This window comes from Tupaia chinensis, unplaced genomic scaffold, assembly GCF_000334495.1.
Source record: "Tupaia chinensis unplaced genomic scaffold, TupChi_1.0 Scaffold000211_1, whole genome shotgun sequence".
Taxonomy (NCBI): domain Eukaryota; kingdom Metazoa; phylum Chordata; class Mammalia; order Scandentia; family Tupaiidae; genus Tupaia; species Tupaia belangeri.
This window is the reverse complement of record NW_006159686.1, coordinates 92,555-105,847: the sequence shown is the minus strand read 5'-3', so window position 1 is coordinate 105,847 and position 13,293 is coordinate 92,555. Positions and strand designations below refer to the sequence as shown.

The 13,293-nt window shown below is 45.2% G+C and overlaps 1 protein-coding gene across 1 annotated transcript in view; it reads left to right on the top strand.

Annotated features, from left to right (window-relative positions):
• Positions 1-9,988: 9,988 nt before the first annotated feature.
• ZNF10 (zinc finger protein 10) overlaps positions 9,989-13,293 on the top strand; it is a 41,191-nt gene continuing 37,886 nt past the window's right edge. Inside the window, 3 exon segments of the mRNA XM_006147304.3 lie at positions 9,989-10,185; positions 10,958-11,000; positions 11,562-11,639. Of these exon segments, the coding sequence (XP_006147366.2) occupies positions 11,583-11,639 (57 nt within the window). The 5' untranslated portion in view covers positions 9,989-10,185; positions 10,958-11,000; positions 11,562-11,582.

Below are 13,293 nucleotides of genomic sequence, written 5' to 3'. Positions count from 1 at the left end.
GTGTGAGAGGTTGGGGAAGCGGCGGGGCTCGTGCCCTTTTTGCAGGGGGCGGTCCTTTTAGGTTCGTGAGCGGCAGGGGGCCGTGTCCTGTGGCGTCGCGCCCTGGCGCGTGTCTGACGTCACCAAGCGGGGACCGCGGCGCGCTGTAGTGGAGTGGGAGGTGAGCGGCGAGGCCCGCCCCGCATACCTGCTCGCTGGCGTCCTGGGGCGAGTGCTCTGCGCGGGGCTTGCCGCTGAGTGCCAGCTCCTGCGCGGATTCTACCGTTGCGGTCTTTGTGAAGGGGCCGAGCCTACGGTTGCTCTCCGCAGGTACCGCGAGTGCGCTGGTTTGGCGTGTGTGCTTGGTGAGCCGCCTCTTCCCAAGTGCTCAGGGATTTCACACGTTAGCCTGTCACTCGGTCTCCTTGCGCAGTGCTTGAATTCACGCCTAGCTTCAACCATAAACGCTTCTTTTGTGAAGAGTGATGACAGTCCATTCAGTGAACTTGCGGGGTGTAGCAAGTTTGAACCAAATACTCGGAACAGTAGAAAGGCTTCTTTTCCTCGTATTTGTTTCCAGTTGTGAATAGATGCTCAAACGGTCGCATACTGCCTTTCCAGCATCTTTTGCAGTAAGCATGCTCTTTGTTAGATAAGAATTTTCTTAATAAAATATGACGTTCTTGGGAGAAATCGGTATGGTCGCACTGGCTTTGAAAATGTGCAGTATTGGGATTTATTTATAGTTATCTGCCACATTCATTGATGAAATAGGTCTACTTTTAGTAAGATTGGTGACAGAATATGATGTAGTTTTATTTCTAGTTGTAATACACAAGTAATTATTTTGAGCTTTTTAAAAAATGGGCTGCACTGAAATTGTTTTATTCTTTGTATTTCAGCTTATGATTAAAGTTTTAGAGGCAATGGAGACTAACTTTATTTATTTATAATTTGCTGGAGGGCGTGTGTGCTTGGGGGAAAGAGAGAGAGAAAGTGAGAAAGCACCTGCATGGAGGATGCCACTTAACAGTACCCCCCCCTTTTTGAGAGGTTTTTCCTAAAAGGTGCATTTGCTTACCAGAAAGAGACAGAGACAGAGACAGAAAGTGAAAATTCACTTGGGCGGGGTGGTGGTGGGGGTGGGGGTGATGGTGGCCGTGTCACAATCCCTTCTCCTCCATCCTCCTCGGGATTTTGGGCAGATGCACAGGCACCTGGTGTCAGTTTCAAGCCACTGAGGTCCAGGACTCAGACCACAGTCAACTACTTGGGAATTCAGTAATGTAACCATTATGCCCTCTGCTGTCCAATAAGCTAATTATTCTATATGTATCAATATATAGTATGAATGTTAAGGTTAAGATCAAGATTGTAGGGCCACTTCATAGTACCCCAGTGATTACAGGAGCTGGATCCCACATGACCATTGTGGTTGGAATCCTGGCCCTGTTAGCTTGAAAAATGCTTGTGCATGTGCCTTTGTGCCCCAAATCCTGATAGGATGGAGAAATGAGTGAGAAGGGATTGTGGTGTGACCACATCCCATTGGGGGGATTCTTTCTTCTGTCACTTTCTGTAGCTCTGTCTCTGTCTTGATAGCATGTGTGCTCTGTCAGTGAAAAAAAAAAAAAAAGATTGAGATTGTGTGCATGGATTATAACCAAACTACAGAAGAGGTGACACATTTAAATTCTAGTTACACATTAATAGAAGAAAGAGGCCATTAAGAAAGAAAAAAGGAGATATAAAGGAAGGGAGAATGTATGTCACCTAGAATGCTAGCCAACAGGTTAGGGATATTGGTTACAGTTAAATGTGTGACAACTGTGTAGCGTGAGTCCCCTCCTGGCCTCTTAAACCACCTCAACGCTACAGTAACTTCTCTACAGTCCTCTTCTGTTTCATTACAGTTGCCTCTCTATCATACAAAACCTCCTAGACGGTGAATTACACATACTCCTGACTCTGAAAATTGTTCATTCCTTTTCTCAGCACATATTTCTTAGGTTCTTTTTTTTCTTTTTAAGAATTATTTAATTTTATTCATCATTATTATTATTTTTAAAATTTGACAAGAGAGAAACATGGAAAGACAGAGAGAGAGAGAGAGTGAGAAAGCAAACTGCCAGGCTCAGGGCTTGAATCATGTGTGAGTCCAGCGCCAACACCATACCACCTGCTGGCCGGCCTTCAGTTCTTAATATGTGCCAGTCATAAGGGCAGAGATTTAAGATACGGATCATAAATTATATGAATACGTTTCCTTATTGGTATCTTCCTATAAGCATTGTCTTTAAATTCTGATTAGGAAAATAATAAACAAATATAAAGCCTACTGGGAGACAGCCAATGGTGTGGTGAAGACAACTGGGTCTCCATGGGTGACTGCGCTGCTTGAAAGACCTGCCAGCCATGTGTGCATGTGTGCCTGAAATCCAAAAGCAAGGAAAAATAGAGAAGGGATCGCCTCGTGACCATTTTGCTCGGGTGGGTGCTCTCTCGCTCTCTCTCCCCCAACAAGTCTATGCACTCTCTGGCAAATCTAAAAAAGAAGAAAAAATAAAGTATTGAGGCCTACTTCTGGAAAAGAGATTTTAAGATTATCCTTAAGAGATGGGACCAGCAGTTGGCATGATGGCTATGTTGTTGGACTCCCATGTAGTCGACCGTGGTTTGAGTCCTGGACTTGGTGGCTTAAACTCACGCTGGGCGTTGTGCGTGCGTGCCCAAGATCCCGAGAGGAGAATGGAGGACAAGGGATTGTGGCAGGTCCATCCCCCCTGGGGGGGGTGATTTCTTGCTTTCTGTCTCTCTGTTTCTCTCCTGTCTTTCTGGTGAGCTCATGCTCCCTATAGCAAAAACCTCTACCAAAAAAAAACCTCCTTGGGGCTAGTAGGTGGCTTGGTGGTTAAGGTGCTGGGCTTCTACGTGGCTAACTGCAGCTTGAGTCCTGGACCTGGTGGCTTGCATTTTCACTTTCTCTCTCTCACTCTCTGTCTTTCTCTGGTGAACACACATGCCCTATAGCAAACAATAATAATACATAAAATGAATAAATAACTTACAAATTATTCTTATTAATTAGTTTTTAATATGGAGGAGAGATTCAGTTACCACCAATAAGTCAGAGTAGAGTGACATACTTTTGTAAAAGAAAAAAACTCGGGAACCTTGCAGTGTGGCAGTAATTGAACCCTGTGAGGCTGGCCTACCGTGGGGAGAGTCAGGGTTTGGGTCCACAGCTCCCTAAACACCCTGGGCAAGTGTGTGCTCGTGAACTGGGGTGGTTGAAGCTGGGGGAAGATTACAGCATGATGGTCCTGCTGGGTGTGTCCCTTTCTCGCCTACTTGTTCTCATTCTCATTCTCGGAAGAAGAAATACATTTTTTTTTTTTTTTTGAGAGAGGTTTTTGCTGTAGGGCATGTGCACTCCCCAGAAAGACAGTGAGAAACAGAGAGACAGAAAGTGAGAATTTATCCCCCAGTGGGGACGGACATGCTGCAATCCCTTCTCCTCCATTCTCCTCTCAGGATTTTGGGTTTGCAGACACATGCGCCCGCTGTGAATTTAAGTCGCCGGGTCTGGAACTCAAAATGTGGTTGACTACATGGGAGTCCAGCGACATAGCCATTATGCCAACTGCTGGTCCTGAAGAAATATACTTTTTAAAAAGTATCCTCAATAGGAAAAATACACCTAATACTGGGGACCAGCAGGTAGTGTGGTGGTTAAGGTGCTAGATATTTCCACAGGGCCGACCACGGTTTGAGTCCTGGACCTGGTGGCTTGCTTTCAAAGTTTCTTTTTGTGTCTCTCTCTGGTCAAATTAAAGCATATTAATGAATAAATAAAATTAAATAATTATTTGAAAAAATACCTAATACTAATATTGGCTGAATGAGAAAGAACAGTTCTGTGAATGACTTAAATCCCCTTAAAGTAACTGGGGTTCTTTTTTTTTTTTTTCAGGAGAGGCTTTTTTTGCTGTAGGGCGCATGCTCTCACCAGACAGAGAGACACAGAGAGACAGAAAGCAAGAAATCACCCCCAAGGGGAGATGGCCATGCCACAATCCCTTCTCCTCCATTCTCCTCTCGGGATCTTGCGCACTACGCACATGCGCCCAGCGTGAGTTTTAAGCCACCGGGTCCAGGACTCGAACCGCGGTCAACTACATGGGAGTTCAGTGACATAGCCATTATGCCATCTGCTGGTCCCTTTCAAACATTTTTTAAGGGGAAAAGTTTCATATTGTTATTCTCTGTCCCACTTACAGCAATCTACTAATCTGCAGCTCTGAGCGCGTCTCATGTCAGCCGGGGTTCAGGAACTTCCAGCTGAGAAGCAAAGGGAGACTGGGTGTGGTGCAGGCTGCCTTTCTCCGTATGTGCGTCTCTGACTCAGGACCAACATCCACAAGCATAATTGTACCTCTTTTCACACAAAACCTCTCTTCTGCCTGATCCTGACCTTTTCTAGCAAATATTTTATTGTGAACAAGTTTGAATATATACTAAGTTAAAAGAGCTTTACAGGGGCTGGCAGGTGGTGGGCGTAGTGATTGAGGGCACTGGGCTTCCACATGACTGACTGCAGTTCGAGTCCCAGACCTGGCAGTTTGCATTCTCACTCCCCTCCACCTCTGTCTCTCTTTGGTCAAATATAAATAAATAAATAAATAAATAAAGTTCAATAAAATAATTCTTGGAAAAAAAAAACTTTACAGTGAATACTTTAGTGCATTGTCTAGACTCTGTCATTAATTTTTTATTATGCCAAATTTAAGCACATTCTCATCTGTCCCTATTTTTATCCATTAATCTGTTGTATTTTTTGCTGTATTTCAAAGTAAATTACAAATACCGGTACACTTTGTCTAAAAACTTGAGAATGTATATGTATTACTAATTAGGATTTGCTATTTGTTTACTTTTTTGATACAAAATTGACATAAGGACCAACCGATGGTTAAATGGTAACCTAACTGGACCCACATGGGTTTACATCCTGGGACCTCCCTGAGTGTGCTGATCGTTCACATGCCCGTGGTCTAGATTATGTGAGATTGGGATGGATGATGGCATGAAGACCCTTCTGGGGTACCTTTTCTTTTTCTCACTGTCTCTCATGAGAAATAAGTAAAAAGGGGGGGGAAAGTGAGAAAACAAGCCACTAGGTCCAGGTCAGCCAACCACCACGCCACCTCCTAGCCCCAGTAAAAAACTTTAAAAGTAATGATGCAACATGAAATGCACAAACCGTAAGGGTGCACTTGCTGGGTTTTACAGATGCCTGATCCTTTTGTGTCTTTAGATATATCTCTGCTGTCACTGCTGGCTCCAGAGTCTTAACCTTATGTTTGCAAGGTCCTATTTATCATTTTTTGTCTCTTGCAGATGTAAAAGTTTTAGCAAACTTATTTGGCATCTCAAAAGATCCTGTTCTCTTTTATTAAGAAACACGTACTCCATGGGACCAGCAGGTAGCACAGCAGTAACGACTGCAGTGTAAGTCCTGGACTCAGTGGCTTGAAAATTATGCCAGATGTGTGTGCGTGCGCTCCCAAGATCCCAAGGAATGAATGGAGGAGAAGGGATTGTGGCATGGCCATCCTCCCCAGGGGGGTGATTTCTCACTCTGTCTCTGTCTCTATCTCTGGTGAGTGCACGTGCTCTCAGGCAAACACCTCTAAAATATATGTATATATAATCCATATGACCCAGTTAAATGGTTTTTCCCTTATTCATCACTGGATGCTGACCCACAGGTACTGGACCTTTATGGCAGAGACCTCAAGACAGACATGTTAGAAAGCAGACAGGTTAACATTGTGTCCTTGTTAAGTACTGATTAATGCCACAGAGAAGGAACATGAAGTAAAAAATACTATGCTAGCCTCTCAAGATTTTAGAATGAGATTGTCATAATTCTTTAAAAAAATTTTTTTTCTTTATTTGTCATTATTAATTTTTTAATTTGACCAGAGAGAGTGTCAGAGGAAGCGAACGAGAAAATAAGCCCCCAGATCTGGGACTCAAACACTCAAATGTGGGAGTCCAGCACCTTAACCACTTGGCCACCTGCCAGCCCCAAGATTGTGCTAGTTCTTGAGTGGTTTGTTGCATCCTAAGGTAGTCAGATAAATATTTGTGTGTAGAGAAAGGCAGAAGGTTGAAATGCTAGAATAAGAGCAGACCAAGTGCTCCTTGATTTCTGGCATGGGAACCATGGATTCTCGGGAGAGAGCAGGAAGGCCTCACAGTAAAGGTGGCTTTTACGTGAGATGTCGGGAGCTTGAGGCAAGCACAGTGTCAATTAGGTTGAAAAGTTATCAGGGCCGTGAACCAGCAGTTAGCATAATGGCTATGTCACTGGACTCCCACGTAGTCGACCGCGGTTCGCGACCCGGACCCGGTCGCTTAAAAAAAACTCACGCCGGTCGCGTGTGTGTGCATGCCCAAGATCCCGAGAAGAGAATGGAGGACAAGGGATTGCGGCGTGACCATCTTCCCTGGGGGGTGATTTCTCGCTTTCTGTCTCTATGTCTCTCTCTGTCTGTCTGGCGAACGCATGTGCCCTATAGCGAAAACCTCTCAAAAAAAAAAAAAAAGTTATCAGGGCCCAGAACCTGAGCAGTCATCGAGGCAGCACACCAGGGGGCGCTCGGAGCTGTGTGTGGGACCACTTCGAGCTCCAGCAGCACCATTTGTGGCTTTCTTCCGGGCAGTTGAAGCACACCTTTCAGTCCATCTCTGTTCCTATGGTCAGCAGAATAATGAGCTCCCAAAGATGTCCCCAGAACCTGTGAATCTTTCCTTTAAAATAGCAAAAGGAGGGACCAGCAGTTAGCGTAATAGCTATGTTGCTGGACTCCCATGTAATCGACTGTGGTTCGAGTCCTGGCCCCGGTGGCTTAAACTCACTCTGGGTGCGTGTTTGCATGTGTGCCCAAGATCTCGAGAGGAGAATGGAGGAAAAGGGATGGTGACGTGGCCATCCTCCCTAGGGGAGGGGGGGTGATTTCTCACTTTCTGTTTCTCTGTCTCTCTCCCTGTCTTTCTGTCAAACACACATGCCCTATAGCAAAAACCTGTCCAAAAAAAATGACCAGAGAGAGAGGCACAGAGAGAAAGGGCAAGCGAGAAAGCAAACTGCCAGGTCTGGGGCTCGAACTGCGGTCAGTCATGTGGGAATCCAGCACCTTTAACTGCGATGCCACTTGCCTGTAAGGGGATAATCTAGAAAGACACCTGTGGATCACTAGATGTCAGCACGATAAATGTGCTTTAAAAATGTTAACTCTCACAGTAACCCCCTGAGCTAGGTGCTGGATTCCCACACGACTGACCGCAGTTCGAGTCCCAGACCTGGCAGTTTGCTTTCTCACTTTCCCCCATTGTGTAGATGAGGAGACTGGGATATTGAGAGGTGAAGAAACTCCTAGTAGTGGAGCAGCGATTGGAATCCAGGCATTCTGGCTGTGGCACCCATGCCCTGGACTGAGTTGGAAGTGGCTTGAGGGTAGACAGAGATGTTGGGGTAGATGACAGAGCGGTTTGTCCACCCAGCAGAGAAGCCAGCCTTGTGGTGGGCTGTGAATTGGTATAGACAGAATGAGGCGAGTCCTGCTACGTGTCCTTAGAATGTGGGGTGGGGGTCATTGAAAAGGCTGAGGATGCAGCAAAGGAAACTAGACTTAGGCTAAGCTTTCCTTTTGAAAGTGTTTCAGGAGAGTGAGGAGTACAAAGAAGAAAATGAGATAAGAAAAAAGCAAATTAAGTAAAGGCCAATGGAAGTTCTTCCCAGCTCACCCAAACTTCCTTTTTCTTTTGTGTCTTTCTCTCTGCACTTCATGTGGGTATTGTTCTCACTGTGCTTTTTGGTTCCGTCAGCTGCTCTCCTGCAAGTCTAACCTGCTGCTGCTCCGGTGCGTTCATCCCAGTCAGTGCAGGTTTTTTCTCTATAATCTTTTGGATTTTTTATACCTTCTATTTCTCTGCTTTTTAAAATTTGCCTGAGGGCACATGCTTTCTCTATAGAGAAAGGGAGAAGGGAAAGCACCTCTCTCCCTGCCTCCCTGACTGCTGGGATGCGCTTACCCCTTCTCTGTTTATGCCTCCATTCGGCATTTTGGTGTACTCGCACGCCCAGCATGGTTTATGCCTCCAGTCTGCATGTTGGTGTACTCGCACGCCCAGCGTGATTTTCATGCCACCAGTTCTGAGGCATGAACTGCAGGTGGCCACATGTGATTTGGCCCCTGACCCACCAGGCCACAGGGCTGGCCCTCGGTTTAACTTCATGGTGGTATAAAATAGTTTTAACAGTTTTACTGTCTTTTACTGCTAATTCAAGTATCTGTGTAGATTTGGAGTTGGTTTCAGTTACTATTGTCTTTATTATGGGTTGTATTTTCTGTCACTTTGTATGCTTGGTAATATTTAGATACTGTGAATTTCACTGTGTTAGGGACTAGATATTTTATATTCCTGTAAGTCTTCATGAGCTTTGTTTTAGGATGCACTCAGATTACATGGAAATAGTTTGATGGTTTTAAAGCATTGAGAAAAATTGAGAGGTTTGCAATGCTCCTCAGTGGGCGTCAGTGGTGAGGGCTGTCTCATTGGCATGGTGAGGCTGAAGCCATGTATCTTTTTTTTATTTTTAAGAGGTTTTTACTATAGGGCGCATGCGCTCGCCATAAAGATAGAGAGAGACAGAGAGAGACAGAGAGATAGAAAGTGAGAAATCACCCCCCAGGGGGATGGCCATGCTGCAATCCCTTCTCCATTCTCTTGGGATCTTGGGCATGCATGCACATGTGCCCGGTGTGAGTTTAAGCCACCGGGTCCGGGACTCGAACCATGGTCGACTACGTGGGAGTCCAGCGACATAGCCGTTATGCCACCTGCTGGTCCCCCATTTTGCTTTTAGTTGCATAGATGTGCATAAAATTAAAAAGAGAACTTTATATTTCTGGCATACAAAGAGCAAAGAATATCAAGCAGCAAAGTAAAAAAGAACTGCCAATGTAAACATGGAAAATAATAAAACCTATTATTCAAAGATGGAAATTAAAAATACAGTCTTTTTTATTTTTCTGCCAGAGGGTGTATGCACTTGCTAGAGAGACAGGGAGGGAGAGAGAGAAAGCACTGCCTGATGGGGTGTGATCACGTCATAATCTTCTTTCCTCTGTTTCTCTATTTCATCATGATTTTAGGCACACTCGGGTATGGTTTTGAAGCCACTAGGGCCAGGGTTGAACTGTGGTTGGCCGTATCAGTATTTGGCTCCCCATGTGCTGCACTTACCTGCCATGCTATGGGCCAGCTCTCTACATTTAAAATCAGTAAAAGCAATGTTTAGGGACTGGCAGGTGGCATGGTGGTTTAAGGCGCTGGACTCCCACATGGCTGACTGCAGTGTGAGTCCTGATCCCAGCAGCTTGCTTTCTCACTTTCCCTTTCTCTCTCTCTCTCTTTGTCTCTTTCTGGTCAAACTAAAAACTAACAATGAGAAATAAAGTTAAATAAATAAATAAGTTTAAAAATGCAATGTTTATAGACTTTTGCTTCTAGGCAAGATGGCGTAGCAGAATGGGTTTACCTTCCAGCCCAGACAATAGCAACAACAACAAAACAATACAGTGGTTCTCAAGACCTGGACATTAGCAGCAACGGACTGTGGTCCCTGAGAGAAGGGAAATCAAGGAGGTAAGTCCTCTAATTACTCCAGCTTATTGTCTCGAGAGGGCTTCTAGGAACAGCAGAGGAAGGGGAAGTGAGGTGGATCAGCAGAGTCCCTGAGCCAGGGGCATGGAACTGAGTGAAAATCTGGGAGGAGAACCAAGCAGCTTGAGTTCATGGGACCCCAGAGGTCGGTGCCAGACTCCCACATGGCTGACTGCAGTGTGAGTCCTGATCCCAGCAGCTTGCTTTCTCACTTTCCCTTTCTCTCTCTCTCTCTTTGTCTCTTTCTGGTCAAACTAAAAACTAACAATGAGAAATAAAGTTAAATAAATAAATAAGTTTAAAAATGCAATGTTTATAGACTTTTGCTTCTAGGCAAGATGGCGTAGCAGAATGGGTTTACCTTCCAGCCCAGACAATAGCAACAACAACAAAACAATACAGTGGTTCTCAAGACCTGGACATTAGCAGCAACGGACTGTGGTCCCTGAGAGAAGGGAAATCAAGGAGGTAAGTCCTCTAATTACTCCAGCTTATTGTCTCGAGAGGGCTTCTAGGAACAGCAGAGGAAGGGGAAGTGAGGTGGATCAGCAGAGTCCCTGAGCCAGGGGCATGGAACTGAGTGAAAATCTGGGAGGAGAACCAAGCAGCTTGAGTTCATGGGACCCCAGAGGTCGGTGCCACAGAGAGAGAACCTCGAGCATCTGCACAGGGTCTCCTATGAGTGTTCTGCCGAGCTCGGAGCAGGACATGCATGCGAGGAACCTGTCCAAGCCAGGGCAGGAGTCTTCTAAAGAATCGGAGGGTGGGGAATAGTGCCCATTTCAACCAGCCACACTGGAAAACTTCTGATTCCTGGAGCATCGGGTAGGTCTTTTCTGAAGGTCTTGTTCCAGTAATAGGGACTAAGTAGCCCTACACTCACCACGGCTAAGGCCACCTTGCACATTGTAAAGTAAGACCCGAAATGATCAAGTTGTTAGAGCAGCTTCTCACAGTGTGCAGGTGTTAGCTCACAGCGCTGTAGGTCACAGGCTCACAGCGTGGCTGGATGCTCTGCTCTGGGTATCTCGGAGATGGAGGTGTAGACAGCCTGAGTTCTCATATTTACTTCCAAGCTCACTCTCATTGGGAGAGCTCAGCTCCTGGTGGTTCTTTGCTTCTGTGTGTGGCCCACTGTCCTTGTCATGAGGTCCTTGCTCTTTGGAGCCAGGGTGGCACATTGCATTGTTCTCACGCCTTGTATCTGACTTCTCTTTTTTTTTTTTTCTTTCATTTTTAGGTTTTTGTCATAGCGCTTATTGGAGAGACACAGAAGCGAGAAAGTGAGAAATCACCCCAGGGAGGGGATAGCCACACTGCAGTCCCTTCTCCTTCATTCTCCTCTTGGGATTTTGGGCCCGTGTGTATGCACCATGCCTGGAATGATTTTCAATCCTCTGGGTCTGGGTCTCGAACTGCAGTCTACCATGTAAAAGTCTAGCGTCTTAACCACAATGCCACCTACTGGCTTCTCAGACTTCCCTTCTGAGACCCATTGAGAAAGTGCTGATGTTTTCTTCTCTAAATTGAAGCTATTCGATCAGATCAGGCTTTCATTTTCCCAGTAAGATTTGCAGTGGTAGGGTAGAACCATTCAATTCCAAATGAAATTTAGTATAGAACCTCAAAGGTTAGGGGTAAAAATGCAACTTATGTAGCTCTCTTATTCCTAATTGTGGGGAGTTGAGGCATTATAGATTCATCTGAGGAATAAGTCCGTCCCCTCTCTGCTATTGCTCTGTGTACTGGTTGTCTCTGTTGCCCCACTGGGATGAGGGAGCGTAGACTGACAATTTAGGGTGCCTTCCAGTCCTAGCAAACTCCCTCTTGTTTCTTTTTCCAAGCTTCACCCTCTCAGGGTGTTCATGTCACTGGAGAGCGAAGAGGACATGGAGGCCAAGCTGTTTACTGCCAGGTCCCAGGTAAGTCAGGGTGTTTTTCTCTCTGCTTCTAGTTGGGAATTCCTTTTTGCTTAAAGTTCTCAATTTCCTTTCCCAAGTAACTGTAGAAACTGTACCTCAGGGGCCAGCAGGTAGCATGGTGGTTAAGGTGCTAAACACCCATGTGATAGACTGTGGTCCGAGTCCCAGAGCTGGTGACTTCCTTTCTCACTTTCTCTCTCTCTCTCTCCCTGGCGAGTGCACATGCTCTTTAGCAAGTTAAAAAAAAAAAGAAAAAAAAGATAAATAAAAATAAATAATTCTTGTGTGTTTATTTTTTTTAAGAAGTTTTTGCCTTAGGGCATGTGTGCTCTCCAGAGAGAGAGAGAGAGGCAGAGACAATGAGAGGGAAAGTGAGACCTTACCTTCCAGGGTGGATGGCCATACTGCAATCCTTTCTCCATGCTCCTCCCGGGATATTGAGCATGCATGCACACCTGCCTGGCTTGAATTTCAGATCTGGGACATGAATTGCAGTCAGCCGTTTGGGAGGCTGGACTGCCGTCTGGGACGTGAACTGCCGTCAGCCAATTGTGAAGCCAGGAACTCAACATGTAACCACTATGACATCTGCTAGCCCCAATTAATTTTTTTTTTTTTAAGATATTTTTGCTACAGGGTGCATGCATTCACCAGAGAGACAGACAGGAAGTGAGAAATCACCCCCAAGGGGGGATGAGCATGCCATAGTCTCTTTTCCATTTCTCCTCTCTGGAGAATGTGCCCAGCTTGAGTTTCAAGTCTCTGGGTCTGGGACTCGAACAGTGGTTGGCCATGTGGGAGTACAGTAGCATAACTATTATGTCATCTGCTGGTCCCAGTAAGTAGTTCTTTAAAAAAAAAAAAAGAAAGAAAGAAACCATACTTCAGATATTCTCCTTCAAGATACTAGGAGAAAAAGTATTTCAAGTACCTTTCAATGAGTAAGAGAATATTATCCTAGCTATATTTTATGTCCTAAAATAAAATAGCTAGGGTTGTAGGTCTTTTATACATTAAAGTATACTTGATCTCAATATTTTTTCCCTTTCTTTTCCTGTCATGAATTAGGCTTTTTACTTCACATACAATAAACATATATTAAATTTTGGTGTCTGATTCTCCCTGCTGTAGCTAATATTTACAGCAAACTTGATTTGGGACCAGCAGATTGCATAATGGTTGCCTCACTGGGCTCCCACGTAGCCGATTACAGTTCAAAGTTCAGACTCGGAGGCTTAAACTTCACTCTGAGTGCGTGTGTGTGTGCGCCCAAGATCCCGGGAGGAGGATGGAGGAGAAGGGATTGCGGCGTGGCCATCCCCCTCGAGGAGTGATTTCTCGCTGTCTGTCTCTCTGTCTCTGTCTCTCTGGTGAGCACATGTGCCCTATGGCAAAAATCTCTCTTTCAAAAAACAGAAACAAAAATAAACTTGATTTGAATAAAAATACTCTGACAGGCTTAACCTTAAGCACACAACATAGAACCTGGTTGTGGGAGTGACACAAACAGGGCTGTTCTGCTTATTCTTTCTTTTTTCTTTTATTATTTGTTTTAGACGTTTTTGCTGTAGGACGTGTCCACTTGCCAGAAAGACAGAGAGAGAGACAGAGAAACAGAAAGCAAGAAATCACCCCCCAGGGGGATGGCCACGCT